Source organism: Neovison vison, chromosome 1 (genome assembly GCF_020171115.1).
Source record: "Neovison vison isolate M4711 chromosome 1, ASM_NN_V1, whole genome shotgun sequence".
NCBI classification, from domain to species: Eukaryota; Metazoa; Chordata; class Mammalia; order Carnivora; family Mustelidae; genus Neogale; species Neogale vison.
This window is the reverse complement of record NC_058091.1, coordinates 246143743-246168460: the sequence shown is the minus strand read 5'-3', so window position 1 is coordinate 246168460 and position 24718 is coordinate 246143743. Positions and strand designations below refer to the sequence as shown.

Genomic DNA, 24718 nt, shown 5'->3' with positions numbered 1-24718 from the left:
GGCCGCTACCGGCGGCATGCGGGACTACGAGGAGGTGACCACCTTCCTGGGCGAGTGGGGGCCCTTCCAGCGCCTCATCTTCTTCCTGCTCAGCGCCAGCATCATCCCCAACGGCTTCAATGGAATGTCTATTGTGTTCCTGGCGGCCGTCCCGGAGCACCGCTGCCGGGTGCCGGACACCGCGAACCTGAGCCGTGCGTGGCGCAACCACAGTATCCCGCTGCAGGTGCTGGACGGCCGCGAGGTGCCTCACAGCTGCCGGCGCTACCGGCTGGCGGCGATCGCCAACTTCTCGGCGCTCGGACTGGAGCCGGGGCGCGATGTGGACCTGGAGCAGCTGGAGCAGGAGAGCTGCGTGGATGGCTGGGAGTTCAGCCAGGACATCTACCTGTCCACCATCGTGACCGAGGTGGGTATCAGTCCTCGCGCCAAGGCCGGGGACCACAACGTGGGGAGGACCTTCGCACTCCACCCCACATGGTGCGTTCTGAATGCTGTCCTTCTGTCCCACCACATTACACACCTCCAAGTGGGCATCCTCCAGGCACCACTTAGCGAAGTGACTTTTAACCAGACCGTGCCCCTCATAGCACGGGTGTCCTGCTGGCCACCAGTCTTGATGGCCACCTCGAAGAGGGAGCCAAGAAGGCCATGGTAGCCCCTGGTAGATAACTCTAAGACCCTGAATAATCAAAGACTTTTTCTAGATGAAGATGGGAGTGTTGAATGGAGCAGAGCCAGAGCAAGCCAGAGCTTGGGCCACGGGCTGTCACAGTTTTTCCTCTGGTCTTTTGGCATCCGTTCAGAGAGAGAGAGAAAAACACCCCTCTTCTTTCTTGAAGAACTTTTAAAGCTAAAGGAAGCATGTGTATAAAATTGTCACGGCCTCCCTTCTCCAGTTACTTTCCTCACCCACCCTCACCCCAAAATGATAGTCTGGTCATACTCTATCAGGAATTGTTTACCTTGTGCTTTGAATTAGTTATCAGAATTTTATGCATGGGAAGATCCATTTGGGGTGACTTGTTGGTCTGGGATGTTTTGGAGTATTTGAAGGTAGTGTTGTTGGTTAGATTGACTTAAAGCATACAGGGTTTTGGTTTTTTGTTTTTTTTTTTTTTTTTTTTTTGGTAGGAATTGTGTGTGGGGGGGTGGGAAATTCTCATTCCCCAACCCCTTGGATTTTCCTTTTTGGGTGGCTTTGTCTGTCCCCTGATGACCTGCAGCCATTAGAGCTACATGTATGGCTGGTGTACATGTGCTTTGCGTCTTACCCAGATGCTGGAACTCTAACTCTGTAGAGTCTCAGCAGAAGTGATCTAGCAGAACAGTGTAAAGAGTCCTCAACAGGCAGCAGTTTCTCTGAGTTCAGGATCAGAGATTCACAGACTGGGAAAGCTTCCTGGAAGTGGCAGCCTCTCTGAGTCTGGGGTGTTCAGCTCTTCAGATGCCAAGACAGGAACAGCAAGCAACAACCTAGAAGGAGGGCAGGGTTCACAGGGAAAGTGCTAATGAGGAGGGTGCACAGGTCCTGGTATGGCCTCAAACCCTCTGGGAGACTCAGAATCTTACACAGGTTTTGAGGCCCTCTCTTATGTTTGTTCTGTGGGTGTCACCCTTCAGGGGAACCTTATCACTGCTCCGAGACACATGTGTGCATATACACGCTTGCACATGTGCGCTTGCTCTGTCTCTGTCAGTATGTTTCGACGTTTGATGTCCTTAGCATCTGTGCCTCCTTAACTCCCCCAAATATGTAGTGGGAGTGTGATCTGAGTCCCACTGGGATCTCTCAGCTAGTGACATCATTCTAGTGTCCTGAGGCGTTGTCATGCCTCACAAGCAAGTTTCTCACACTCCTGGAAGCCAGTGAGGGTTGTGGAAACAGAGGCTGTCTCTCAGGTTGCTAACAGAGGCCTCCAAGAAGTCATACTTTGCAACACAGGAGTCCCTACAAATTCTGCTTCTGGCTGCCCATGAAAGGGGAAGGCATTGAAGTCAGAAGAAGCACCTTCCATGTTTTTGGATTTTGCCCTGACTTTTAGGTTCCCTCAGCTTACTCTACTCATTTGTTCTTGCTTCACTGCCCCTATTCTGTCTTGGGCTGAGGCTGGTGTTGGCACTACTGAGCTCCCAGCAGTCGGCTCTAACGGAAGGGTCCTTGAGCAGTGGCTACTTTGCTGCTAATGTCAGTCTTTCCTTTTTTGTATTTAGCCTATTTATTTAGCTGTCTTAGCGGTTTCGTAAGAGCTGTGTGCCCTTTTACCTACTTATAAGTTGTCAGCCTTTGCAGGGAGGCAAGGTTAATACATTACTTAGCCTTTTGTTTTGGGATGCTGGAATGCCTGACTCTTAAGTCCGAGGCTGCCTGTTCCTCCCAGGTGAACAGCCACCCTCGGAAGTTACTGCATTAACATTCTGATTTTCTTTCAACCGGGACCTGGCTTGGTGATCACTGCAGATAGTCCTGTGTGTGCTAAATGTTTCAAGCCTGCCCTCTGCCCCAGATCACAAGTAGAGGTGTTTATAAGTACATTGGTATTAAATTCTTCTTTGTTTTTCAACAGAAGATGAAAACTGTAGGTCTTCTGTTTGATTTTTTTTTCTTTGTTTAATTATATATGTGTAGTATTAAACTCTGTGGTAGTTTTACATCTTGGCATCTCCCTGACATCATGCTGGATACAGACAGGGATACCTAGGGAAATTTTTGTTGAATGTGTTAATGAGAAATTTAAGAAAAATTATCTACAGTTTAAGAGCTAAAGAAGGAAAGGACAGTTTATTTCATAGAAGGGAAACTTGGGGCTGGTCAAAAAGCAATGACTGAAATATTTTAAAAGAAAATATAATTGCCTAGCCCTCAAACTCTGGCTTGCCCCTCTATGGATCTGCACAAGTTATTGGGATTGGTGGAGAAGAGGCGACACTGTGAGGTGAAAGGGAATGTTTTGGGAATAGTTTGGTGGTCGTGCTTCTAGGCTGGCCCCTTCCCTGGCCTGTCATTCATGCATGGAGTACTTGGAGAATCAGCCATTCCACCTGGCAGGGCTGCTCCAATCCCTGAGTGCTTCTTGGCCCAGGACTGCCCCCTGCTCTGAAACCTGGGTGATTTCTCAGGCTGCGGGGGCTGCTTGCTTTTAGCTGTCTCCCTAGCCAAACTTGTAGCCAGAAAGATTCTTTTAAAAACTTAGAGTTCTTCTGGCATCCATGAGTTGGGGTCCCTTCATCTAAGACCTGGCAGTTGTCTGTGTCCCTTTGCTTCTGCCCTTTCTGTACTTCTCTGAAGCCTTCTCCCCCAGCCCATAGCAATATTCTTACTTACTCCTTGTCCTGAAAAGCCTCTTTCTCTGGACTGTGTTTTCTGTCGGTGTTATCTCATGTACAGATCATCTTGGAAGATAGGAGAGCCCCAGCTATTATCACAAGCCCTCCTGAAGGACAAGCCACATCAACCTGGGAGGCAGGACTGGGCTGACTCCTTGCGGAAATACCTGGAATGTGTGCCCCACTGTTAAGTCTTTGCTGACTGTCTCATTTAAAGGAAACGCAGATCTTAGCCTTGCCTTTGGAGCTCAGGGCAAGACAGAAATGTCACTTGCAGGGCCCCTGGGGTCCCTGTGCACACAGAGTCATAGCAGACACATCTGACCATGAATGGTCAGATGTAGCTCTAGTCTAGCTAGCTGAGAACCAACACCCTGGGTCAGAGTTCTTAGAGGTGACACAGAGAAGAGGTTGAAGGAGCAAAAAAATAAATAAATAAAATCTATTCTAGAGATTGAAGTTCAGGGTTCATCTGGGTTTCAATCAGCTAAGCCTAATGTCCAAGCCCTTTAGTGTTGAAAGTTAACAGCCCTTTTTTTCATCCCTTCCCTCACTCACCTATGTACCAAACAGCCTTTCCTCTGCGGGGCACTGCCAGGCATTATAGAGGATATAGCAGCAAATTCTTTGTCTCCTTGCCCTGACAACCTTGGGGCAAGATCCGCCTTTAACTGCAGGAAGAGGCAGGACAAAATGTGGATAGGAATACATGGCATTCAGTAACCAGGTGCTTATCAGGGTGTTTGACCATTGATGCGCTTAGGCCGGGTACATCTCAGCAAAGAGCTTGTGCCCTATGGGCACAGACCCTATCTTATTTCCCTTCCAGCCAATTCACAAGTAAGAACATTTAGTTCTCAGGGACTTCATCATCTCTGTATATCTCATAACTGAGAAGGAGTTCTAATTATATGGTGTGTACGAGATACATAATTCTCTCCATAAAATTGGGTTAACAGCTTTATTGAAGTGTAACTGACATAAGTGGCACATAAGTAAAGTGTAAAATTTGAAAATATTTGAGAGAGAGAGATCCATGAAATCATCACCACTAGAGAGGCACATTTCTGACCAGGAAGGATGGCAAGTCTAGGCCCCTTGCCAGAGTGGCTCCCAGATTTTTTGTAGGTTGTGCCTACTCTCACAGCTCACCCAGCTGAGGGGTCCCAGTGCTAGACTCATGACCTGAATCCTAAACCCACACATCTAGTTCTAATTCTGAGACTTGTTATCATCAGCCAGTCCAGCCCATCCCACACAGCAAGTGGAAGCATCAGTGAGCTAGTCTGTAGCTGCTTTAGTCCCAACTGGGGAGCCAGGACCTCAGTAGAGGAACGCTAGATTCCTTTGCAAATGCAACAAGCCTTGGGTGCATAGCTTGGACCGTGTGGGCTTCTCATCCTACCCACCAAAGGAGGGTGCAAGCCAAGTCCTAGCTCCACTGCAGTTCATTAGGTGGTTGACAGGTAAGTGAATGGGCTTGGCTGGGTAGGATCTGGTCTGTGTGTGCCCTTGTGTTCATATTTTGAGATCTGTTATCTCTCCTGGCCCTACCCTTAGGCTCCCCGTGGCCAGTGGGCAGGAAGTGTTGGCTTTTGGAGTTTGGCTTTTGTCATCTTGGCTTTTGGAGGGCCCAAAACCAGGTCCCAAGGATTGTTAAGAATCATCAGTGGTGGGGGTGCCTGGGTGGCACTGGTTGGTTAAGCTTCCGACTCTTGATTTCTGCTCAGGTCATGATCTCAGGGTCGTGAGATTGAGCCCCACGCTGGGCTCCACATTGGGCTCCTCTGGCAAGGAGCCTGCTTAAGATTCACTCTTTCCCTCTCCCTCTGCCCCTCCCTGCCTCAAGAATAAACAAACAAACAAACAAACAAACAAAAAACAATTGTCAGCAGTGGATGGAGAGCCCAGTTACTCCAGGGGGTTACATGTTTGCCCAGAGCAAGAACAGGCTGGACCCTGTGACAGGGGTGAGGCTACGGGCCCTGGAGAGATGCTCAGGAACCTACCCCAAGATGCCTTGTCTGCTGCAGAGTATAGTCTGACCTGGTTTGGGGTAGCACCTGGCCTTGTCAGCCCAGAATTCCGTACAAGCCTGTACTGGGGGACCTGACATTGTTAGGGGAGGGAGCTGTAGAAGACCCTGTCGGTTTGTAGTCTGGCTCAGCTATATGAGCCTCCAGCCATTGTGAGAGTCCCGATGAGAAGCAGCTCCTGACCCTTTCTGCAGTTTTTCATCTCTGTTGCTACAAAAGTTAATGTGTGCCGGCTGGAAATGGATCCCGTCATAGGAGCCCCAGTAGCTGTAATCTGGCCCCTGGAGCTCTGCCTAACACCCAGCCTTACACCCAGATGCCAGTACACCAACACCACGTCCCCCAGCTCTGACTCCCTGGCCGCTCCCATCCCAACTGTATTTATTTATTTGTGATTTCATTTATTCATTTGTCAGAGAGAGAGAACGCATAAGCAGGGGAAGCGGCAGGCAGAGGGAGAAGCAGGTTTCCTGCCGCTGAGCAGGGAGCTGGATGCAGGGCTCCATCCCAGGCCCTTGGGATTATGACCTGAGCCCAAGGCAGCCGCTTCACTGCCTGAGCCACCCAGGCGCCCAGCCCATCCTGACTGTAACAGCCATGTCTGTATGGGGGCTGCCCTAGGAGCACTCACCCTTCTAGAAGGCAGTTGGTGTCTGGGTGCTAGCACCCCCTAGGCTGCAGAGGTGGGAGGGCCGCTATATCCTGAACACTCAGGTATTGGTGCTCCAATACTTTTGCCTCCTGCTAATCTGAATTTTCTTTAGATTTGAGTTTGAGATCTCTGCCTCTTCCTTGAGATCTCAGCCCACCCAAGGTTTATTCCAGAGTGAAGAGCTGACTGTGTGGCTAAGTGATCCTTACCATTACCTGCAGGGGTTCTTTGTGTCTACCCTGGGGACTGCTTCCTACTCCTCTGAGGTGCCCTGAGGCTTTGTGCACACACTGCCTATCAGGGAAGCAGACTTGTTTCTCCCTCTGTCGCTGGTCTGGAAGAAATGCTCTCTTGGAAGCTGTACATGCCCCTTGCCTCTGTGACTGGGGAGCCAGCGGCCTGCACCGAGTGAAGGCCAGCATCCTGGCACCAGCTGGACCAGGGTCTGAATTCTCTGGAGGGCAGCATTCTTGGTGATTACTGAGCGCCATCTCTCTGTTCTGGGAAACATTTTTCTGGGAATCACCAAGGTTCTTGTTTTGGATTTTCCCTTTTTTTGGCTCCTTGTTAGGCTGGGGCAACCCAGCGTCTGAATGTTCAGCTGCTTCCCTCTGCCTGCAGGCCTCTTTTCCTGGGAACTGTAGGTGGAACTGCCCATTACGAGCTGGGAAACTCGAGCAGTGCAGCCTCTTCATGCCCCCATCCCTGTTTCATACTTGGGGAAAAAGGCAAAATGGTGGTGGTGGGGGACATCTTGTCTGACATTCGATAACCAATAAACAGGGGAGTGGAAGCTAAACCCAGTTTCTTGACTCCCAGCTCAGGAGGAGCTAGTGTTGTGGGCACAGCGTGAGGGATCCCAGCTGTTAATGTCACCTGAATGTCCCAGGGCTTATTGACTCAGAGTGGCACATGAACAGAACTGCAAGAACAGATCCGGGTGGTGTGTCCCAGGCCCTCTGGCCCTAGTCCCTTGCTGGGTGCTTGGACTCTTATAGCCCCAGAGCCCTGCTGTAGAACCACTCCTGTGCCATTCGAGTCCATGACCTGAAGCCCACTGAAAGGGTACCCTGCCCCATCCACAGCCCTGGGCTCCCCCTCCCTACCCTTCCAGGTTCTCAGAAGCAGCCATGAAAAGCCTCACCTTCTCCTGGATTGACAGATGAGCACTGTACTTGCTTCCTCCCTACCCTCCCTCCTCTAATTAGTAGCAAAACAATGGAGCTGAAAACTATGAAAATCAGAGTGGGAGAGGGCCCACTCTCCATGTGAGGGAGGAGCTTCTCTGCTTTGCTGCCCACAGAAGCCTTTGCCTGCCTGCAAGAGCTCAGGTACTGGTGCAATAATGCAAACAGAGCCTGCAGGGGTAGAAGATATTCTCATTTCATTTTCCAAAGGGCCATAAATGTAAAACATTTAACAAAAGAAGTGAGTGATACATCTCTTTACTCCCCTTACAGTGGAACCTGGTGTGTGAGGACGACTGGAAGGCCCCGCTCACAGTCTCCTTGTTTTTCGTGGGTGTGCTGATGGGCTCCTTCATTTCGGGGCAGCTCTCAGACAGGTAAGGTGGGTGTCTGTCTGCTGCAGCTGCAGGGACCACGGCACCAGACGAGGAGCATGTATGTGCCTGGCTCTTGACTTCAGATGGTGGTGTTCTCTCAGCCCAGGGTCTTGTGTTTTATAAAAGGAGAGAAAGCTCTGTCTATAGTATAGACTCCATGCCAAGCAAAGAGCCAACAACCTCTTCCCCCTCATTCTTCCTGAGCAGAACAATCTGAGCTAAGTGTATACATAATCAAGTAGACCAGAAAATATGCCATGATTCACTGCTTGTACCAGCCTGGCTGGCCTTTCCTAGGTTACTCTTTCATGTCTCCGAGCATGGGAGAGGTAGACACCACATACACATGCTGGTGGACTTTGTCGACGATCCTAAGGCATCCAGTGAATGGCCACCTCTGTATTCCCCAGACTGTCATTCTCTCTGTGTGATGAGAGGAGAGCTCACTGGCCAGTAGTGCTGTAATAGGCAGAACTCTTGTGTTCACAGGGCTGATGCCCCTTAGCTTAGAGCTTTTAGCACCTACTTGACAGCAAGCAGGACATGTACTGTTTTGACCCATAAGAAGGTTATTTATGTAATTCCAAGGCTTTTACCTCAAATTCCATTTATGGCTTAAGGAGTTCATCTACTCTTGAAATTATGTGCAAAATTTTAGAGATTGTATATGAACATTTTTTCTGGAGAAAGGTCCACAGTTTCCCTGAAGTTCTCAGAGGGGTCCATTATGTGGTATCTTTCTACCCCAGGGCTCCAGGGTCTATTGGAGAAGCCTGCGGTGAGAAGAGTAGCCTTCACTAAGGTCCTTGGCCATCCTGGCTCACTCAGTGGAATCCCAGCATCCTCCTAGCTGGTTGGGTACTAATAGAGAAGTTCAGGATAAGAATGTCATCCTACTTTAAGAGCAAAGTTATATTATCCCAGAGCACAAACTCAGGTGATGTCCTGGCATGTTTACCTCTATAGATTATTGTCTTTACCTGAGAATTCACTCCTCATAAGAAATATGTGCATTTCTCACTAGATTTATGTTTCTCAAGTGTCATCTAGCCATTAGAAAAGAGACAAATTCTTGCAATCTCCAGTGAGCACTAAAGAGTCACGTAGGCCATGACCACTCATTGACAATTCTAGACAGGCCTGAGCCATGTGCCCTTTCAGGGGAAAGAGCTTTGCTTCCTGAGATCCTTAATCTAGCAGCAAGTATCAGTTGATTATTTATATTTATCTAACAAACGCATAGCACCTAATATGTGCCAGCCACTCTTAGAAACACTATACAAATTTAAAAGAACGAAAAGCAAATAATCCCATCATAACCCTTTGAAGTAGGAATTATTATTTTTTTTAAGATTTTTATTTATTTATTTGACAGACAGAGATCACAAGTAGGCAGAGAGGCAGGCAGAGAGAGAGATTGGAGGAAGCAGGCTCCCTGCTGAGCAGAGAGCCCAATGTGGGGCTCAATGCCAGAACCCTGGGACCATGACCTGAGCCGAAGGCAGAGGCCCTAACCCACTGAGCCACCCAGGCACCCCATGAAGTAGGAATTATTATTACTCTCATTTTACAGGTGGGTAAAATGAAACCCAATGGAGTTAAATGACTTGCACAGTCCCAAAACCGGCAGGTGGCAGAGCTAGGATTTGGGCCCAAAGAGTCTTGACCCCCTGTTCTCGGGCCATGCTCTTCTAGAACTTGCCTTCTAGCAAGGTAGAATGTTCTAAACAATTAATTGAGAGGTATACTTGTCCTTCGTGGTGTAAATTATACAGAGAAGTACAGGATGCTAAGAGAAGGTCTGATGGAGGAGGCCTGGAGAGGCTGCCCTGAGAAGGTGAAGAATGCCCTGGGAGTGGAAAGAGGAATAGAAATCAAGCAGCTATAAAGGAGTGGAGAGAGGAAGGAGCATTGAAAACAGTAGAAGCAAAATTAATGAGTATGTTGAGGACCACCTTAGTCCTCTGAAGGGCAAGTACAGTGTTTTACAAACCCTCTAGAATCTAATCAGCAGACTTCTTTTAAGGGCATCGAAGTCGAGTAAATGAAGTAGCTAAAAGTATGGCTGTTCTGACTGGGGCCCTTCCTTCAGCTCCCAGCATCACCCTACAAACTTGGCGACATCCCCATGGAAGATGCCAGACCATATGGGATGGACAGTTTCTGATCTCATTACTTCTAAGTAAGCTGGCTCAAAAACCTAGGCCAAACAAATGACCTCAGAGCAGTAGATTCTTGCCTCAACTTGTCTGGGATAACCACACTTTTCCTTTAGGGCAAAGATCAGTAAGCCTGAAATTCAAGAGCAATGAAAATAATCCTGGATGGTCACCATGTTTTATCTGACCTTCTTGAGTTACCTTTGTGTGCATGAATTACAAGAGGGGCACAGCCCTGGGAAGAGGTAGACTAATGCTTACTGTTTTTGTAAGCACATTCATGGTTGACGTCTTGTTGACAAACTTTAAATCTGAGCCCAACCCCACACTGGTTGCTGAGGACTGGTGCTATGTAAGGATTCGCTGGGTCTTTCTCTTTCCTACCATCCATCCCAGGGAGCCCATGGGAGGGGAAGCCATGGGTAGAGGTCACACCTGTCTCCCTGTAGGAGGGGACCTTCCCTTGGTTGTCGTGTTTCATGCTCTTGTTATAGAATCATGCAGGGGGACTTAGTCTCCTTCTAGACGGGTTTCTCAACCTTGGCACTATTGACATTTTGAGCCAGAGAATTTTGTGTGATGGGACACTATCCTGGGCATTTTAGGATGGTTAGAATATCTCTGGCCCCTACCTGCTAGATGCCAGTAACACAAAAAACCAACCAAAAAAACCTGTTTCAGTGGAGAGAAGTGCCAGACTCTTTAGCGTGGCAATAAGGGTTTTGCAGCATGGTCCCCAGCCAACTCCTGTGGTCTTCTGTTGAACAGCTGACGCCAGGCCCGCTGTCTGCTGTCTGCTCATGTCTTTGTGCCCCCTCCAGCCACACCTGTGTGTGCTCTTCTCAAAATTCCCCAATCACCCCCATGACCTTCCTTGACCATCAAGCCTAACTCAGGGTCCCCAGTTTATATTACCCTGCTTTCTTGTGCCTTTTCTTCATAGCACACATCAGAAATTGGTAAATAAGAGGTGTTATCATATGTAATGTTGGTCCCCTCCACTATACAATGAATATCATCAAAAGCTTGGTCCCTATCGTCTACTCCCCCTCATCAATAATAACTTCTTTGGGCCTCATCTCGGTGTCCCGTTATCAGGGAGAACTTTCCTGAATCCCCGCGTCCCCGGCCCCTACTCCCAGGCCAGAGTAGGGTCCTTGGTTGTTTCTCTTGTGAACCTGGGTGCTGGTCCTTCAGCACACTTGTGTCATTGTGTAATTGCATGTTCGATAGTATGAGTTGTTTGATGAGACTATGATTCCTGTCTGTCTTAACCACCTATAGGCCACAAGCCCCTTGAGGGCAGAAACAAGAGTTTTTTTGTCTGTGTTTTATAATTCCCCTATGTTCCTAGCACCTAGTATATATATAATTGAGGATCAAATATATATTCTTTGAATGAAAATGGGTGTCTGGCCAGAGTCAGGTGGAACCTGCTAGGTTGAATGAAGGACATTGACTTGTTCCTCCCTAACAATGACACTGTCTTTAAAACAGATCAAACCCACAAAAAACCAACAATAAAAAAAGATTTTTTTTAATGAACACAGATACAGAAAACCATGCAGAAAAAATGTGTGGGTTGATGAATTATTCCAGGTAAATAACCTTGTAACTACCACCAAGTCAAGAAATGGGACCTTGCTTCCACCAAAGAACCCCCCCTCCGTGCACATGTCCCATCCCAGGAACCACAGCCCCCCCCATAAATAACCACCAGCGTGGCTATTACAGTAATCCCTTCCTTGTGGGGTTTTTGCAGCTTTATCAGCCAGATGTGTATCCTTAAACACAAGTTTAGTCTTGTCCACTTAAAAATTTTTGATAAGTTTTTGCAGGATTGATTAAGGGATTCTTCATCCTTTTCTTTGCCAGATGTTTTATCTTTTGCACTCAGGGCTGTTCCACTATAGAAATTTCCAGTCTGCATTTTGCTGATTGCATTCTCATGTGCAGTTCAGCACACTCCTCCTTTCTTGGCGTTTCTGCAAATTGGTGGTGGATCTGGAGACTTCATCAGATCCAGGCTCATACCCTTTAGCGAGACTAGGAATCATGCTAATTCAGTTATTTCTTCAGGGAAAGACTGTTAGTTGTTAATGAAACACAATGCCCCAACATAATGCCCATTTGTTGAGGAATATAAAATGGTGATATTCTAATTTTATCACTTCTTTTTCGTTTAATAGTTGGAATACTTCTTAAATGATATTTTCTTTCATCCATTATTGGTTCCTATTCATATACTTTATAGTAATTTCAGGACAAGTGTTTCTTTCCCCCTGTTTGCCAGTCTTCTTTTAAAATGACTTGTTTCTCTATCATCCTCCAAAGTAAATCAGTTCTTTTTTTTTTTTTTTTTTAAAGCCATGTGAATGTGTGGATTTAAGCATAGTGAATGCATTTTGATTTCTTGCAATCATTATCATAATTCTGGCACTGCCTTGAGGGCAGTCCTGGTGCCTGGGAGAGAGGGGTGAGTAAGAGCCCTGGGACCAGAGACAGGGACTGTCCATGCCCTGTACCCTGGCAGCCTCATCTATGACTCCTCCCTGAATGGCTCTGGAGAAAGTCCCTCTTGGTGGGCCCACTTCTGCTGCCTTCTCCCAGCTGGATCTCTGTTACTGTCTTTTCCTTTCCAGGTTTGGTCGGAAGAACGTGCTCTTTGTGACCATGGGCATGCAGACGGGCTTCAGCTTCCTGCAGATCTTCTCAAAGAACTTTGAGATGTTTGCTGTGCTGTTTGTCCTTGTGGGCATGGGCCAGATCTCCAACTACGTAGCAGCATTTGTCCTGGGTATGACCATCAAGTTGGAGTGGAGTACTTGATCCTGTGTTTCACTGTCACTCCACCACCCACTCTCTAGAGACAGCTGTGGTGCTCCTCAAGGGGAAGTGGTCTCTAGCAACACCAACCAGCGCTGTGTAGTGAACTCAGTTTGCCCAGCCTTGAGTCCTCAGGAGCATGACAGCCTGAAAGCTGAGTTCCAGATCTTTTCTGGTCTTGGAGATGTGCATCTTGGTCCCCTTAGTATTCCATAGCCATTTTACTAGAATTCACCCAAGATCATCTGTGGAAAAATGGGACCTTCCCAGATCTGAGGTTGCTGAGGAAAGATAAGAGACATGATATAAGGAGCAAGGGCCACGAATGGCAGGCCCGCCAAGAAAGAAGGCTGCCTCTTCTGCATAGCATTGTGTCCAGAGAAACTGACTGACAAGAACGAATTGATGTGAATACACTTGAGTTTCAAGACCTTCAGAGTTTTAAGTCCGAGTACACACTGTGGAGCTTTGGCTTGTTCTCACTGAAGAATCACCAGTCTCACTCTCTGGAGGAATCTAACTCTAGTTTATTGATCTTTGGATTCCTTGGGTTGTATGTTGAAAGGATTGTTTCTTTCTCTTCACATTCAGTAGAATAGCCTTTTTTAAAAAAATACTTCCTTGAGTCCGCATGTGTGTGTCCTTCATGATAACTTCCCCTTTCATAAATTCTTCCTCATGTGAGGATTACACGTTGAGACCTCATGTGGCATCTTTAGCACATGGCATGAGGAAGTGATGAAATTTGCAAGACAGAACCGTTCCTGGGAAGCCTAAAATGTCACGGTGGCAGTGGGGGTGGGGGCACCCCAGCAGGTGGTCAAACTGCAGCAGGTTCAGAATCCCATCCCTCCCTAGGGCACGGCTGCTCTCTTTCCTGTATGTTGAGAATCATACAAGAGAAGATGAATAAGGAAATGACCTAAATGAAAGGACTAACATGCCTCCTCCCTTGTTTCGCACAGGAACAGAAATTCTTGGCAAGTCGGTTCGTATTATCTTCTCCACATTAGGAGTGTGCATATTTTATGCATTTGGCTACATGATGCTGCCACTGTTTGCCTACTTCATCAGAGACTGGCGGATGTTGCTGCTGGCGCTGACGGTGCCGGGGGTGCTGTGTGCGGCTCTCTGGTGGTGAGTGTCGCCTGCGCCCAGTGATGCCCACCAGCAGATGTCTTCTGTCCGTCATTCACTAGGGGGCAGCAGCAAGCCACAAATCTCTATTAAGGCTCCCAGAGACCGGAAGTAGCAATTCTTTGTAAGTCATTTCAGAATGTTTTCTCCATACTGAGAAGAGCCAAAAAGAAAACAAGACGAATTCTCAGACATCAACAGACTTGTTCTCAGTCCTGTGCTGCGCTGATCGAAGTGCAGAGAGAAGTAGTAGTAGCTGAAAGATGATGGGGTCTAGCATGACCTTCAGGAAGCGTAGGCCCTAGTTCTGGCTTGTGTTTCTGAGGCTTCACAGTGCAGGTGCTGGAAGAAGAGAGAGAGCACTGGAAGTGAGAGTCCTCAGGGTGGCCACACAGAGGAAGCCAGACTCCATATGGGCCTCCAAGATAGAGGAGTTAGGCCACCAGAGAGGAGGCCCTCCTTACCCAGAGAGGGAACACAGCAGAGAGGCTGAGGTGGGAATCGCACCTTGTAGGTGGGGTTCTTGAGATCACGGCTCCCCTCAGAGCTGAGAGCATTTCAGAGCATAATAGAAGAGAACATAGAGCATAGCATGGGTCCTGGTCATGACCAAAGGGCAGGGGCCATCGAATGACATAGGAAATAAGATCCACAAAGTCTCAAAGTCCCAGGTTCTTTGATAAACTTATGTAGGGGGTCTGACAAGTCACTTGTGTGGATCCCGTATGGGGAGTGAGGAAAAACTGTAGGCGAAGAGGTCAGTGCAGAAGCTTCTGTGGATGCTAGAGCCAAGCCAAAGAGTACAGTGGGGCAAGGGTCTGGGCCAGCCTGCACCCACCACAGAAGCCAGGCTTCTGAGCCCATCTTGTGCCTGTCTCCTCATTGTCCAGCAGGTGGCACCACCGCTCTTCAGAAATGGAGGTGGCCAGCCTGAAGAGGAGCAGGCCCCTCTAAATTTTATGCACTCCAGGATACTCAGAAGCTCACACTTTGGATCATTAGTGGGTATGGTGTGAACCATCTCTGCTTGGTCTGGAAACACCAGACATTCCCCAAACGCATGTCTGGTTCTAAAAGCCCGTTTTCCTGCCTCCACATATGTTCCACCTGGTCTGTTGGGCAGGATGGCCTCAGCAAAATGGCTCCTTGTACTTCCAGGTTCATCCCTGAGTCCCCCCGATGGCTCATCTCTCAGGGACGACTTAAAGAAGCAGAGTTGATCATCCGCAAGGCTGCCAAAATGAACGGGATTGTTGCACCCTCAACTATCTTCGAGTCAAGTGAGGTAAGCCCTGCAAGGGAGCTGGTGAGAGGGTCTCGGTGACCATGATTTTAGGGCAACACCATGCAGGAGCCCAGCCCTCTCTCTGCCTGAGCCCCAGCAGCCCCCAAGCAGGCCCTGTTAAAATTCACAAGTTGGGGAGAAGGCACCAGCTGTTAAATCTCTTCACCTTCCCTGTGGGTTTTAAGTTGTCATACTCTGTAATTCTTTTCTAGGCAATCATATAGTCAAACCATTAAGTAACACTTTGAGTAATAGGCATTTCATGAAGTTGGCATTGTGGGAAATCATTGCTTCTTAATGCCTTATAGTTTCTCATTTTAAAAGAAATATAGTACAGGGCGCCTGGGTGGCTCAGTGGGTTAAGCCGCTGCCTTTGGCTCAGGTCATGATCTCAGGGTCCTGGGATCGAGTCCCGTATCGGGCTCTCTGCTCGGCAGGGAGCCTGCTTCCCTCTCTCTCTCTCTCTGCCTGCCTCTCCGTCTACTTGTGATCTCTCTCTGTCAAATAAATAAATAAAATCTTAAAAAAAAAAGAAAAGAAAAGAAATATAGTACATAAAATATGAAGCAGAAGTAGGTTTGGAGTTAGAAATGTTTGGTCTCCTTCCACTCACCAGTCATTAGTTGCTGCATATCCCTTTGCAGCCAGGTCCTTGATATCAGCCCCTTCCCCCTACCCCACCCCTCTTGCAAACCCTGTTCTCATGCACCATGAGTAATTTCCTGGCTCTGCCTGATTCCTGGGTCTTGCTTCTCCTTCCTGTTCCCTCTCCCTCCGCCCTCTGCAGCAGGCAGTTTTTCTTAGTCTCATGACTACCACAAGAGGTTAGAAGTTGTAATTGCTGGCTGATGAGCTTCTGGAATGTGTCTCTGATCTGATGGGAAGATAAGGGACCTGCTGTGAGAACAGCCACCAGCAGTCGTACTCACGTGTGTTCAGAAGGAACATGAGAGACGCTTGGGACTCCGGATGCAGACCCAGGGCTTAGGAGAGGGAGACCAGCTACCATGGGCTCAGAGAAGCTGCTGGATTGGGCCTCACAGTTAAGTGCTGGCTCAACACCAGCTCCCACTCAACATGTTCTGGAAGGGGCTCGAAGCTCAGACGTCAGGGTAGGAGGAGGTGGCAGGGAGGGCTTTTAAGTGTGGGAGCCTTGGTGGCTTTTCATTGGGGGTTCTGTCTGGGAGAACCCAGAACCCCACTGGCATTATTGAGGAAATGAGGCTATTTCAGGGGATCCATTAAGTCAGAAGTTGACCTTTTGTTGAACTGCTAACTCGAGAAAAACAAACTCCAAAGCTGGGTTTGCTTAAGAAAGCAACATCAGTGTGTTTAGACGTGTGGTTTATTAATGTTTGTGGCTGTGCCAAATTTCATAGGAAGTAACTCTGGGTGAAGCTGAGGTCAATTTTCCTGTTTTTCTATCTGAAATTTTTTTCCTTGGAAATAGACCAGTAACTACATGGTATGAGGACTCAAAGCATTAATTCTTTTAAAATATCAGATCAATAAACTACAAAATCAGTTTCTCTCTCTGACCAGAGGGCAGGGAGCCAGCCTTGGGAAGGAATGCTCAGAGGCCTCCCTGGAATGTGGTCACTGATGGAGGCCGGAGGTAGGGCCAAGAGGCCTGGGCCTCTGCCTTGGCTGCCTCTGCTGAGGGGCTGGTCACCACTTTTTCTCCTTATTCTCGTTCACTAATGGGTCATTGACAAGGCCTGGGGAAGCCTTACGCATCTCAAGGTGCACCCACTAAACTTACTCTTCTTTCAAAGAAACATAAAACCCTGGCCAACTCAGAGACACAGAAAGCTAAGGTGCTAGGCTTTTGGGTTTATTATTGGATCCCTGAGTCTCCAGCCTCTCCCTCCCATGCCCTTGTCATATCGTTCGTGCAGCTGCAAGACCTGAGTTCTGAGAAGCAGCAGTCCCACAGCATCCTGAATCTGCTTCGAACCCGGAATATCCGAATGGTCACTGTCATGTCCATAATCCTGTGGTGCGTAAGTGAGACCTACCTGAAGCTTCCAGACAAAGCGTCTGGCAGTGGCTGCCAGGCTTCTCATTGGCAAATGTGTCTCAGACCAAAACTGAAGATCTGTGTCATCAAAAGTGGAAAGGAGCTGCCATGCAATGAGAAAAGTGGGCATATCATAATTCTGAGCTCGATGGAATCTCAGAAAAGGAGTATGAAATCTGTTGGGTTTTTGGGAAGCTGTGGAGTCTTCAGGGAATCCTTCTAGGTCATGAGACAGATCCTTGGTCACTGTGGGCCCTAGTTTGTTTCTGTCCCCTGTGCTTTAGACAGTGACTGAAGATCCTTTAAGAAGGATCTAAGTGAAACCATTATGTCCTTTCCATTACAGAGACTGCTGAGTACTGTCTGGAAATGTGGAAGCAGGACATCCTCACTCTGGGATGTTCAGAGACTGTCCTGGAGGCAGGGCTGTGGCTCCTTCTAAGGAGGCATTTCGCCAAGTGTGTCAGAAGGGCATTTGTGAGTTACCAGAGAGAGGGGACACAACCTAGTGCCTCAGTAGCATTTGCTCAAGGATTCTAGCATTTGCATTCTAGCATTCTAGCAAATGCTAGAATCCTTAGGATTCTAGGAGAATACCTGAGCCTGCTGGATGACAAAGGCAGACTTCATCCCTGAGTCCTTATTACTAGAGTCATCTAGCTTTGGGCCAGCCAGCTCTTTGGCTTACTGAAGGGGTTACTGTGAGTCACTTATTTCTAAGGAATGGCCCAGGATCCCTCAGGGTAGTGCACCACCCTTTCGTTGGCCTCAGACGGGACCAGCATTCAGCCTGCCCAGCAGACCGGCAAGCCTGCGATGAGTCATTTGTTCTGTGGTTCAATCAGGTGCTCCTCCAGCCCTGGATTCCCCAGGGACTCCTGGACATTTACTTTCCCCAGATGGCACCAACTGTGGTTTCAACGTGCAGATGAGTTAAAAACCTCTAATCCATAAAGGTCTGGTGTGCCAAAGAGTGTTTATCATCGGCAGACAGACTGCCTGCTAGAGATGGGGTCCGGGCCTGGGATGCCAGGAAGCATGTGGATGAGGGGTGATGTGGCCCTGCCACTGGGGGCCCCTCCCCTTCTCCACGAGTACAGTGGGGTTGGGGCCTGCTGCCTCTATTCAACCTCCTGGCTGTTTGCCACAGAAAGAAGGTCTGCTGGAGGGTCTTTATCCCAGTGTTTGACCTAATGATTGTTCCTCCTTTTATCTGATCGCTCCAGTCCTGTCACATCCCACTCCATACCGTCCTCTGTGTTCACTCCCTCCCTCCTTCTGCAGTTGCTAGATTTGGGGAGGGTTAGAGAGTAGGGAAGTAGCTGTTGTAGGTACTTCAGCTTAGGGGTTTTAAAGCCAAAAGGCAGGTTAGAGGGTGTTACTGGGTTTTTGGTGTTTTGTTTTGTTTTTAAGAAAGTAAATCTGTCTGAACTCTATACGCCTTTCTGCTGGGACACTTTCTGTTTGAAATGTCCTAATACTGCTATGGCTCAGAGTTAGCATGGGGATGGAAGGATATTATTTTCTGTTCTAAGAAGACTTGGGGTTAAGTCTGCTCTCCTCCTGGTAAGGATAGTTTTGAATTTCCTGCGGTAATTGTATTTTTAAAATTTGTTCCGGTTGCTGCTTCTCCAGCTTCTCCCTGCACTCTGTTTCAGGATGACCATATCAGTGGGCTATTTCGGGCTCTCCCTTGACACTCCGAACTTGCATGGGGACGTCTATCTGAACTGCTTCCTTTCGGCAGTGGTTGAAGTCCCCGCGTATGTACTGGCCTGGCTGCTGCTGCAGCACGTGCCCCGACGCTATTCCATGGCCACAGCCCTCTTCCTGGGCGGCAGCGTTCTTCTCTTTGTGCAGCTGGTGCCCCCAGGTAGGGATGTTGTGCATCTGCAGTCTGGGGTTTTCGCTGAGTCACTCACCTCTACTGGGCTGTCTTCCCCAATTCATAAAGAAAATAAAATAGTGCTATGGCAGCTCACTTGCATATCAGCAGCCTTCACCAAAAAATCAAGAGGAAGTGTCTCCTGGGACCAGACACTGGCCATCGCCAGGGCTTTTGGGGAGTGGTGAGAGCAGCCATATGGGCTGTGGTTAATGGTACTCTCTGCCCCAAGTTAATGAGTGCGTATGTGTTTTTCTCTGAAGAGTAAGGGGTAGGAAAGGGAGCCAAACCCATGGCTTTTTAACCTGGCCTACCATAGTCATTTATTTATTCAGTAAATGGCTCTGGAGTGCCTCCCTGGGCTAGGCACTGTGTTTGGGGCATGAAGTAATGATGCAGAAGCAAACAGGTCGGGCAGAACACCAGGCCTGGAGCTCACACTCTAGTTGAGAAGACAAGAGACAAGTAAATAATATGCTTAATAAGGTACAGACCGGGTTACCTTTTATCATAACAAGAAAGGAAATGGAGAACTAGTTTATATAGAGTGAACACAGACAAGGGCCCTGAAGAGGGGCAGTGGAGCAGAAACATAGATGAAGTGAGAAGGAGAGAGCCTGAGGAGGAAGAGGGAGCTGAGCTGGAAGAGGTGAAGGGAGGGGCCGGGAATAGCATGGGTCTCACAGGCCATTAGCTGGATTTTCTTTTCCAAACTATCTTGTATCCCACAGATGGGTGGGAGGGAGCCCTTTTCTGCAGTTTATAGAACACTTTGTGGACCCTTGTCTTCCATTGTGGTGCCCAGAGTTGTCAGTGTATGTATGGATTTGGGGGTCTCTGGTGATCTCTATGTGCCGGCCCCTGAGCCCCACAGCAGTCTGCACAGGAACAGTGTCCCCAGCCTGGCAGGGGAGTCCATCAGGGTACACACAGAGGGGTTCATCCCAGAGCCCAGGGCAACCCACAGGCCAGAGTCTCATCATCGGCACAGCAAGCAGGGTGGCTCGGGGGATCATTCCTGGGGGTCTGCTGCCCTCTGAATTGTTGAGGTCTGAGTAGAGGGAAATTCCCATCATCCACAAGTCCTTCAGTAACTCCAGTTCATGCAGAGTACCCTTCTGGGGTGCCACCTGACCCCTTGACTGGCACATCTTTAGTGACTTGTGGCCTGGAGCAACTTTATTTGGGCTGTTGAGGGGCTCATCACAGTGGTATGTAGGCTGAGGAGAAGAGTGCGTCCTCACACAGTGGCAGGTCCCTGCCTCCTCCCAGTAATCAACTGGGAGGGACAGCTTGGCTACATTCACTTATCCCACAGTAGGACATCAGAGAAACTGTCCCCCATATCCCCAAAAGCAGAAAGGATGTTTGCTTCAGGCACACCCTGTAGCAGCACAGCATGAGTTGGTGCCTTCTACTCTCTTCCCTTTTCCTCTTCAGGTTGGTACTACTTGGCCACCATCCTGGTGATGGTGGGCAAGTTTGGAGTCACTGCTGCCTTTTCCATGGTGTACGTGTACACTGCTGAACTGTACCCCACTGTGGTCAGAAACATGGGCGTGGGGGTCAGCTCCACAGCATCTCGCCTGGGCAGTATCCTGTCTCCCTACTTCGTTTACCTCGGTGAGTGCCATGGGCTGAGGGCACGTAGGAGGTGGGTTGGAAGCAGTGAAGGCCCTTGATGTGAGCCATTGGGGGTCATTAACGGCAAAGCCAGCACCTAGCAAGTGGGGTCCGTCCAGGACGGCACCTGTGCCTGCACCCAGGCACCCTGGGGAGGACACATTCACTGATACGTGGAAAACAACTTAAAGACTAGTTGGAAATCAGTGAGATGAGCAAGCAGAGTTTTTCTGTTTTAGCCCTCCTAGGCCTTTCATCAGAGGATATGGTTTCTTTATCCTAAGAAACTGCATGGTGGTATCAGGAACCCATGTACTTAACTGGAGAAATTTCTTCTTAGAATCAAAGTATGAAAGGAGCACAGAGGGAAAGATGGCCATTTAAGAGGTCTGATGTGCTGAGAATTATTGTCATTTGGAGCAGTTTGGTTTTATACTGTGTATAGATCTGCCTTGTACCATTTTTTAAAAAAGATTTTATTTATTTATTTGTTTATTTGAGAGAGAGCAAGAGTGCAGAGCAGGGGGAGTGGCAGGCAGAGGGAGAGGAAGAAGCAGGCTCCCAATTGAGTAGGGAGCACAACATGGAGCTTGATCCTAGGACCCCGAGATCATGATCTGAGCCGAAGGCAGGTGCTTATCCGACTAAGCCACCCAGGCATCCCTGGCTTGTGCCATTTCTGTGTAACAGGGAACCGATTTGTTCTTCCTTGAAATTGTTCCCTCATGGCAGCTGCTGTTCCCTGGCACAGGCCTTGCCAGCACATCTTTGGGGTGAGTTGGCAACCATCTTAATAGTACCCAGGATGTGTTGTGAACATATTACATGGATCTGACAAGCAGAAACACCTTATCAGGCCTCAAGGCAAATCAAGCAAGTTGTGACCCATCTGGAGAGGTGGAGGAGTTATTCCTGTCCCTGGATGAGAATCTGGAGTTCTGTGGAAACCCAGCATTGAGAAATAGGAATAGTAATCACAGCTCAGTTCCCCTCCTCCTGGTCTGCTCCCTTTCCCTGCACCGTGGGGCGCTGCGGGACATCTGGGAACCTCTGTGCCGGCTCAGTTCTGAGAACTGTTCCAGTGCCAGATGCCAGTCTGGCAGCTCGGACTGTGAGAGATACAGAAGCCTAGGAGGCATGTGGTCCCCTATGGAGTCCTGGGAGCACAGAAGGATGGAGGGAGGGAGACCAAGTCTGACCACACCCTTGGCGTGGGGTTCTGTCTACTCTGCCCTAGGTGCCTATGACCGCTTCCTGCCCTACATTCTCATGGGAAGTCTGACCATCCTGACAGCCATTCTCACCTTGTTCCTCCCAGAGAGCTTTGGCACTCCCCTCCCGGACACCATTGACCAGATGCTAAGGGTCAAAGGGTAAGGTTGCTCTGAGTTGTAGTGTTGATGCCCTGGGCCCAGGCCTGGCTGAGAATTCCTGCACAGACTCTCATACACACCATGGACTAGTTTAGCCATCAGAGGGGCAGAAATGACATGTTTACAGACTGTCCTGTCTGGTCTGACCCAAACCACCGTGTTGCCATGTACCTCTTGAGTACCATAGCAACTCCAGGACAGCAGAGACTAGGAGAAGCCTTAAAAGCTGCTCTAAGACATTTTTCCCCCTTAGTGAGATAACCTCAGGTCTGGGTTTTGTTTGTCTGTTTAGAGACTGGTAGACATCTTTTTTTTTTTTTTTAAAGATTTTATTTATTTATTTGGCACAGAAAGAGAGAGACAGTGAAAGAGGGAACACAAGCAGGGGGAGCGCGAGAGGAAGAAGCAGGCTTTCTGCTGTGCAGGGAGCCCGATGCGGGCCTGATCCCAGGAGTCTGGGATCATTACTGGAGCCAAAGGCAGATGCTTAACAACTGAGCCACCCAGGCGACCCAAGACTTGTGGACATCTTTTTAAAGATTTGTTACTAACATTGGTTTTGCTTGTTTTTATAGAATAAAATACAGGCAAACTCCAGGCCACACAAGGATGTTAAAAGATGGTGAAGAAAGCTCCACAGTCCTTAAAAGCACAGCCTTATAACACAACCTCCAGTACATGAGGTGAGGAGGGAAGACTGTGTCTTGTCAGAATCAGCTTGTGTAGACACGGAGTCTTCAGCAGGGGAGGTCTTCGCTGTTCATCCTCTTACCCCTGGGTCTGACTTGCTCCTGACTTGCTCCGGACAGCTGGACTCAGGCTGCCTGTGGTCTAGGCACACCACCTTCCCTCCAGACCAACTTGAGATACGTCCGAATGGGCAGACTTGCCAGATGATGGATGGGTGCTTCCTAAGAAGTTAACTATTCACCAGGACCTATGGGACCTGGAAAAATAGGAGAGGCACGTGCTAAATTTACATATTAATTTCAGACCTCCTGGAAGGACTGGAGGTCCCATCTCCCCACCTAATCTTACCCCCGTTTCCCTCTCATGGTGCACTTTAAAGGAAAAGAAAGAATCGCACAGGGAGTTTGATTTCTCACACTTTCTTAGTCACAGGCCACATTAACTGGGATTGTTGGCTTCCCCAGGCACGAGAGCACAGATCTGGGGAAGTCTAAAAGTAATTACTTTGGAGGGAACTGAACAGGTTTAGACAAGGGCAAGTACATTGATTTGTGAGCTCTTGTACCCCTCAGTGTGACTCCTGGGTAGACTTGTTTACATCTGATCCAAGCACTGGGCTTGTCCAGGCCCATACGAGATGCATCAGCAAATCTTCTCTTCTCGTTTTCCACTGCGGTGTAAATCACATCTCCTAGCTACTGTGGTTTCTGATGTGTGGTTTGAAGGAAGTCTATCAGTGAGAAAGAGAGACAAGCAAATTCATCTCTTCTCTCAAAACTATAAGGTAGAATTTATTTGTGTTTTGTTTGTTGTTTGATGTAATGTCTTTTTCTGCTTAAGTTATTTGCCCTTCAGAATAGACTTAGGAAGGCTGGTTCCCAGCCTCCTGATCTGTGTCTTTGTTTGTGTTTTTGTGTTTTTCAACCCAGAATCCCTCTGGCGAAGGTGTGCAGTTGCCATTTGTGCAAGGCCTTATCAGCCTTCGCCACTAGCACCTTCTCTGTGTGCCAACAATGCCGTCATTGTCTGTGTTCCTTTTGTGATACCTAATCATGGGAAAAAAATTACAAAGAAGAAAGTCAAATTGTGTTCACAGTCTTTCAGCATTGCTCACTTGAGAGATATTTTGTGTTTGGTGTAACTGTCTTCTATGATTATGTTACCATGGTACTCCTAAAGCATAAGCCTCACCTGGATAAAAACCGTATTTTTGTGAAAGCTCCTGAAGTGCCTTGGGAAATGAAGATGTTTTAATAAAGAAAATGATTTTTTAAATAACAGCAACTGCCTACCACCTTTATTTCCACCATTTGGTGAGTCAGGATGTACCATCACCTGACTTTGGTCTGTGTCTGCTTGTGCTCATTCTAGCCATGATTGGTACTTAGTGCCTGAGGCTCGGGTTTCATCCCTTTCACCCTAGTAAGTGACTATAGACAGAGCAGCCTTCTTACGCAAGTGTCTTGGACTCAGTTCCCCTGAAAGCAGGGGCTCAGACCAGCACTTCTATGTGGCTAGGTAGTGTATTTGGGAACAGGATTCCAGGGAGCAGGCCTAGGGATGGGGAGGAAACAAGGAGAGGGGGAGACCCAGCGTGAGGATGTTAGAGCCAGCCAGAGCTTCTAAGGAGCCTTAGGGAATATGTCTCAAAACCATCTGATCTGCCTCATGGACAGAAGGGCATTTATTTTTTGGCCCCCCCTTCCCATCCATCAAAAGCAGCCCTGTGGGAGGCCCCTCCCCACATTTCCAGGTTGTGCCTGTGTGAGTTCTGAGCAGGGTCTTCCTTCCAGGTAGAAAGCAAGAGGAAATCTATCGCAGCCTCCAGGGTGAGGCACTGTCAGGTTGCGCGTCAGGGAACACGGTCAAAGCTTGTGTGAACTGGTCAGTGCTATAGCGGCTGGAGTAAGTGGTGGGGCTGGGAAGACAGTGGTTTGGACACAGTCCACAACACATGTATATATAAAATGTGCCACAGGGTGATTTGAGCTGGAACGTACAGAGAGGCCTGGGTAAAAAACTCCAGTGTTAGTTAAGTCAAAGGCCTGTCGCATAATATAATACGCAGCATCAAATTCAAGTGGGAAGGAAGGAAGCTCATCTTCTGTAACCCTGTTGGCTTCTCCACGCTCCTCAAACTT

At 48.4% G+C, this 24718-nt stretch overlaps 1 protein-coding gene across 2 annotated transcripts; it reads left to right on the top strand.

The window, feature by feature from the left end:
* SLC22A5 (solute carrier family 22 member 5) lies at positions 1–23857 on the top strand. 2 transcript variants are annotated; one of them, XM_044227976.1, is made up of 10 exons: positions 1–409; positions 7476–7579; positions 12381–12535; positions 13530–13701; positions 14860–14986; positions 16885–16985; positions 18665–18879; positions 20332–20514; positions 21833–21887; positions 22463–23857. In XM_044227976.1, exons 1-10 carry the CDS (start codon positions 17–19, stop codon positions 22548–22550), a joined length of 1593 nt encoding a protein of 530 aa, XP_044083911.1. In that variant the 5' UTR covers positions 1–16; the 3' UTR covers positions 22551–23857. The 2 variants fall into 2 exon arrangements, with proteins under 2 accessions (XP_044083911.1, XP_044083904.1); XM_044227969.1 differs by having other exon boundaries at positions 21752–21887.
* The last annotated feature ends 861 nt before the right edge of the window (positions 23858–24718 follow it).

Excerpts from the sequence above, each read along its gene's own strand:
- SLC22A5 (XM_044227969.1), top strand. The coding sequence starts at position 17 with ATGCGGGACTACGAGGAGGTGACCACCTTCCTGGGCGAGTGGGGGCCC. Across the intron at positions 12,536-13,529 it reads CGTAGCAGCATTTGTCCTGG|GAACAGAAATTCTTGGCAAG; the intron begins GTATGACCATCA and ends TGTTTCGCACAG. Across the intron at positions 21,888-22,462 it reads CAGATGCTAAGGGTCAAAGG|AATAAAATACAGGCAAACTC; the intron begins GTAAGGTTGCTC and ends TTGTTTTTATAG.